Source organism: Gekko japonicus, unplaced genomic scaffold (assembly GCF_001447785.1).
Source record: "Gekko japonicus isolate JY-2015 unplaced genomic scaffold, Gekko_japonicus_V1.1 scaffold4605, whole genome shotgun sequence".
In the NCBI taxonomy this organism is placed as follows: Eukaryota; Metazoa; Chordata; class Lepidosauria; order Squamata; family Gekkonidae; genus Gekko; species Gekko japonicus.
This window is the reverse complement of record NW_015160364.1, coordinates 9,007-15,488: the sequence shown is the minus strand read 5'-3', so window position 1 is coordinate 15,488 and position 6,482 is coordinate 9,007. Positions and strand designations below refer to the sequence as shown.

The window sequence follows — 6,482 nt, the reverse complement described above, 5'->3', positions numbered from 1 at the left end:
CTGCGAGGACAGATCTGCACGTTCCTCCCCCCCAATAGCTAGCAATCCAGAACAGTCCAGTGGAGCCTGAGCGGTGGGTGTTGCCTTCTGACATCAATGATGCCAGGGGGTGTGGCATATGCAAATGAGCTATGCTAATGAGGTCCTGCACCTCTTTTTCTACGAAATGACCCCTGGTCCCAGTAGACTGGACTATTCCCAATGGGTGAGGAAGCTCCAAAGCAAGATGAACTTAAAGACTTTTAAACCCTTTAAACAAAACTGCTTATTAGGATGCGCGGTCCCTACAGAGACCAAATCTAACGGTGTCAGTTTTGCTGGTAGGGTTCCCGGATGCCGGCTTCTGGAAGGAAGACCCGCCCTCCCAGAAGGAGAAAGGCCTGGGGGTGGAAATGACACTTCATGACGTCACATCTGGGCAGAAAATCTGGATGTGATGTCGGGACGTCAGGCAACACTCTGGTGGTCCCCAAGAACGCCATAGTCAGGACCATGGAGTTTTCAGGGAAGACCAGAGTGTCGGCTTACATGGCATCTAGGTTTTCAGCCGGATGTGTGACATCATGGATCGAGCGGGACCTAGTGGCAGAGTGCAACGGTGTACAGCTCTTTATAACGGATAGAGTGGGAAGACAGATGTTCCCCGTCTGAACGCCGGTAGGTACATCGATTTCAACCGGCACAGAATCCGTTGTAAAGGCTGCGTCTGAACGCACCCTCTGTGTCACAGAGTGGCCATACGGACCCCAACTCATGTGATGTAACTGTGGACAGTCCTCACCCCCACAAAGAGGCACAGACACAGAGAAAACTTTCTCATCGCACGTAGAATGCACTGGCTGCGATCGCGCACACGAAACAATCCGCTTTCAATGCACTTTCCAACTGGATTTTAACGCGTGACCTGGCAAAATTGCAAAGGGCATCGAAAGTGGATTGAAAGTGGATTCTTTAGGGTGTGCGATTGCAACCGTGCTCCCGGTGCAATCCTAAACAGTTACAACTTTCTAAGCCCACTGATTTCAGTGGATTTCAGAGCACAGAACTCTGCTTAAGAATCAATGTAAGAATAGCCAGGTGTGCTAGACTGTGCACTTCACTGAGTGCTTCATCGCCGGCCTCTGAAGCCACAAACGACTTGGAAGTCACATTTCAGTCTCCCCGCCACCATAAGAAAAACAAAAGGCCTTGAAAATCCATTATCTGTTAAAGGCTTCATTCCACAAGGGGGTGCTCTATACCAAAATTTGTATCAGCCAACAGACTGTTTCAAGGGAATGCATATCTAGCACACTGTGGTCGAGCACTGTTCCCTTGGCATTTTAGAATCATAGAATCATAGAGTTGGAAGGGACCTTCAGGGTCATCTAGTCCAACCCCCTGCACAAGGCAGAAAATTCACAAATACCTCCCCCCACACACACACACCCAGTGACCCCTGCTCCATGCCCAGAAGATGGCAAAAAAACTCCAGGATCTCCAGTCAAACCGGCCAGGAGAAAAATGGCTTCCTGACCCCAAAGTGGCAACTGGCATTTCCCTGGGCGTGTCAGAAAGGGCCATGAGGACTAAGCACTGAGGCAACCCTTCCTGCCCTCCCTTCTCGTGATCTGCCTAAGTTCACAGACTCGGCATGGCTGTCAGATGGCATTTTAATGTGAGCATCTGATATAACCTGGCCAGAATCCTCATTCTCATTACAAATGCCTCTCTTATACTTTAAAGGTAAAGGTTTCCCTTGCTCGAAAGCCAGTCGAATCCGACTCTAGGGTTGCGGTGCTCATCTCCGTTTCAAAGCCGAAGAGCCAGCGCTGTCCGAAGACGTCTCCGTGGTCATGTGGCCGGCATGACTCAACACCGAGGCGCACGGAACGCTGTTCCCTTCCCACCGAAGTGGTACCTATTTATCTACCTGCAATTTCTTGCTTTCGAACGGCTAGATTGGCAGGAGCTGGAACTAGAGACGGGAGCTCACTCCGTCATGCGGCACACTCGGGTCTCGAACTGCTGAACGACCAGCCTTCCACAGCCTGCAGTTCAGCATCTTCACCAATTGAGCCACCACAGCTCTTCTCTTATACTTTACAAGAGTAGAAAACAGAAAGAGCCCAGGGGCACCTTAAAGACTAACAGAATTTGCAGGCGGCACACTCGGGTCTCGAACTGCTTCCGCAGCCTGCAGTTCAGCATCTTCACCACTTGAGCCACCGCGGCTCTTCTCTTATACTTTACAAGAGTAGGAAACAGAAGGAGCCCAGGATCACCTTAAGGACTAACAGAATTTGCAATGAAGAAGTGACCCATGACTCATGAAAGCTCCTCCCCTGCCACCAATTTTGTTTCTCTTGAAGGCGCTCCTGGACTCTTGCTCTTTTCTACTGCTATAGACAGACTAACAAGGCGACCCATACTTTACGGCAAGCAGACGGTAGCATTAACAGCCCGACAGTGAAAGCGACTTATGCTGTGGGTGGGAAGTTCAGAGAGAGACACAGCATTTCGACTGGGTAGGGGGAAATGGGATCTTTATGTCTTTTCCACGGGTAAGGCAGATGGACGGATGGCGTTAAGCAGCCAAAGACTGGCTAAGAAACCTCTCTTCCCCATGAACACGCAAAGCTGCCTTCTACAGAATCAGACCACGGGTCCATCAAAGTCTGTGTTGTGTACTCAGTCTCTCCTGGGGTCTCAGGTGGAGGTCTTTCACATCACCTGGTCCTTTTAACTGGAGATGCCGGGGATTGAACCTGGGACCTTCTGCATGCCAAGCTGGGGCTTTTCCGCTGAGCCACAGGCCCTATCAAGATCACTATTGCCTATTCTGACTATTAGCAGTTCTCCCGGATCTCAGGAGGAGATCTTTCACATCACCCGCTGCCTGGTCCTTCTCCCTGGAGATGCCGGGGATTGAACCTGGGACCTTCTGCATGCCAAGCTGGGGCTTTTCCGCTGAGCCACAGGCCCTATCAAGATCACTATTGCCTATTCTGACTATTAGCAGTTCTCCCGGATCTCAGGAGGAGATCTTTCACATCACCCGCTGCCTGGTCCTTCTCCCTGGAGATGCCGGGGATTGAACCTGGGACCTTCTGCATGCCAAGCTGGGGCTTTTCCGCTGAGCCACAGGCCCTATCAAGATCACTATTGCCTATTCTGACTATTAGCAGTTCTCCCGGATCTCAGGAGGAGATCTTTCACATCACCCGCTGCCTGGTCCTTCTCCCTGGAGATGCCGGGGATTGAACCTGGGACCTTCTGCATGCCAAGCTGGGGCTTTTCCGCTGAGCCACAGGCCCTATCAAGATCACTATTGCCTATTCTGACTATTAGCAGTTCTCCCGGATCTCAGGAGGAGATCTTTCACATCACCCGCTGCCTGGTCCTTCTCCCTGGAGATGCCGGGGATTGAACCTGGGACCTTCTGCATGCCAAGCTGGGGCTTTTCCGCTGAGCCACAGGCCCTATCAAGATCACTATTGCCTATTCTGACTATTAGCAGTTCTCCCGGATCTCAGGAGGAGATCTTTCACATCACCCGCTGCCTGGTCCTTCTCCCTGGAGATGCCGGGGATTGAACCTGGGACCTTCTGCCTGCCAAGCAGAGGCTCTTCCACTGAGCCAGGGTCTCAGGTGGAGGTCTTTCACATCACCTGGTCCTTTTAACTGGAGATGCTGGGGATCGAACCTGGGACCTTCTGCACGCCAAGCCGATGCTGGACCGCTGAGCCCTAGAGGAGCACGGAGTGCCCGCCAATGCTGGACCGCTGAGCCCTAGAGGAGCACAGAGTGCCCGCCAGCCTGGTACTCACCGCTCGTGGAAAAAGAAAACGTAGACGGTCCCGACGGTGGCCATGATCCAAATCAGCCAGCGCATATGGGAAGCCCAGGGGCCCAATTCCCGCAGGTTCAGCCTGGGAGAATAAGAGAGGCCGTTGAGTCCTTGATAGTAATAGCAGTTTCGGGGTTGGGGGAGAGCGCTGGAAATCAAACACGCCAACCCCAAACTGCGAGGAAGGGGCTTCCTCTTGGACACCAACCCACTGGAAGCTTCTCCGATAAGTTAAAGGGCCAGCGTACCCCACAAACCTCCCGGGGTTCTGTATTCCAATCCTGTCACCACTGTTCCAGAAAGGCCTTGTGTCTTGTCTGTTTGTCGGGTGCACTTGTATTGTGTCCCTCCTCTAAGAAGCTCAGGGCAGTATGTACGGTTCTCCCTTCTCCCTTCGATCCTCACAAGCAATGCTCTCTCTAAACTGTGGAGTCTTGTGAGCAAAAGGTCTACTTTGTGAGCTGCTGGCATCAAAGTTGTGAGCGAGCGATTGGGCTGCTGCATAAATTCGTTTGCTCTGGAGCCCTCCTTCCTGAGCCAAGACAAATATGTGGGTGTCGGAGGCCGAAAAACTGTGAGCTAGCTCGCACGGACTCAGCTTAGAGGGAACACGGCAACAACCCTGTGAGGCTGACAGAGAGGGAGTTCTGGGCCTAAGGATAACCCAGCATGCTTTGCAGCAGACCGAGGCCTTGAACCCAGATCCACCAGCTCCTAGTGTGGCACACTAACTGCCACTCCACACTGTCTATTTGTAATTTCAGACACAAACGCTTCTGTCCCATTTAGGAAATGGAGCTGAAGCGTTTTACCTGTCAACCGCTTCCAAGTAGTCTTCAGTTTCCTCTCCCGGTTTCGATGCGCTTTTCCCCATCGTTTTTCACCCACGCGGGCGATCTCCAGCTTTTTTTTTTTGAACATTCGCTTTAGAGCGCTATAGCGCTATAGCGCTCTAAAGCGAATGTTCAAAAAAAAAAAGCTGGAGATCGCCCACACGGGCGAAAAACGGCGGGGGAAAAGCGGGAAAAAGCGGTGCAGTCTGAAATAGCAAACCGCTTCAGATCCAGCTCTTTACCGGAAGGGGAAAGCCATGTGTGAAATGGCAGCCCTATACCGGTTTACTCCACGACGGATCAAAAACAGCTTCAAAACAGGTTAAGAAGGGTAATTTGAAATTCCTCACTTTCTTCCTCGCATCCCGCAGCGTTGCCCGTTGTGTTTTATCTGATGGCAGTGTGTGGGACTCTGAGGAAAATCTCTTTGGGTAAGTGGGCTCCACGGGGATGCCAGCACGCATGGCTACCTGGGAGCAGGCATCTCCGCACAAATCAGCTCCTTGCAAAAGTGACGTGCAACAGGAGCAGGCTGCGTTGATGGTGGGGTTGGCCCCTCGTCTTCCCCCCCACCCACCAACATCTTATCAGCCTCGCCCCCCACAGCTGGGGAGCACCTCCAAGGCCATTTCCGCAGTAGTGAAATCCCCCACCTTGATGTTTTTAAAACTGGGTGTTATGTGAAATTTCCCGCAGCAGATTTTCCCTCACAGGGCACGAAGGAACCCAAAGTTTTCGCCTTCTTACCCTGTGTTTTCGGAACTCGCTAAAACTGGGTATTCCAAAGCGTCGGGTTTGTGCCTGGGGAGGAAAAATCTTGCACAGAAAATTTCACATAACACCCAGTTTTAAAGATGTCAATGTGGGGGATTTCACTACTGCGGAAATGGTCCATGGAGACTCTGCCACAGGACTCTTGCGCCCTGGCTTTCTCTTGGGCAGCTGATATACAGCAGCAACAACTTGGATAAGCCAGGACAGCGTCAGGAGTCATTCCCCAGTGCTTATGGACACAAACAGGGCTTTTTTGGGGGGGGGGAGGTGCCAGGACTCTTAAGAGGGAAATGAAGCTTTCAATCCCTGTACTAAAAACTCATGAAACCTTTAAACGTTTTTAAAAGAATTTTGTCGAAGAGGTGCTGGAACTCTCTTCCAGTGCGTTCCCCCAGGAAAAAAAAACCCTGGCCACAAGAGCCAAAACCCAGAAAAGCTTACGGCTTGGGGGTGGCTATGTTTGGAGTTCCCTTTTCAGTCCTAATTGGGTGGGGGACTCTCTGCTACAGCGCCTGTTTTCCTAACTGGAGCTGTTCCTCCGTAGATGCAGAAACCTTCCAAGGAGATGTGAAACGGACTACACCAGACTGCAGGCAGCATAAAGAGTAAAGGTAAAGGTTCCCTTGCTTGAAAACCAGTCAAATCCGACTCTAGGGTTGCGGTGCTCATCTCCGTTCCCAAGCCGAAGAGCCAGCGCTGTCCGAAGACGTTTCCATGGTCATGTGGGCGGCATGACTAAACACCAAGGCGCACGGAACGCTGTTCCCTTCCCACCGAAGTGGTACCTATTTATCTACTTGCAATTTCTTGCTTTCGAACTGCTAGGTTGGCAGGAGCTGGACCTAGAGACGGGAGCTCACTCCGTCATGCGGCACACTCGGCATGGACTAGTCAATTTTACACCTAAGGGAAATTGCATTTTTATAAAAGCGAGCGGCATCAGAACATACCTATCTTAAAACAAACAAACATTGCCAACATACTTTAAGCATAGCAGAGATGGCAAGGGACAAAGATATTACTTATCACCGACACTACTCGGTAAG

General features: G+C 51.4%; 1 protein-coding gene across 1 annotated transcript in view; it reads right to left on the bottom strand.

The window, feature by feature from the left end:
• MMD2 (monocyte to macrophage differentiation-associated 2) overlaps window positions 1-6,482 on the bottom strand; it is a gene marked incomplete at its 5' end in the record, with an annotated part of 12,733 nt that overhangs the window by 4,227 nt on the left and 2,024 nt on the right. Inside the window, 2 exons of the mRNA XM_015417570.1 lie at window positions 3,810-3,977; window positions 4,235-4,246. Coding sequence (XP_015273056.1) covers window positions 3,810-3,977; window positions 4,235-4,246 — 180 coding nt within the window. The remainder of the gene's footprint in view (window positions 1-3,809; window positions 3,978-4,234; window positions 4,247-6,482) is intronic.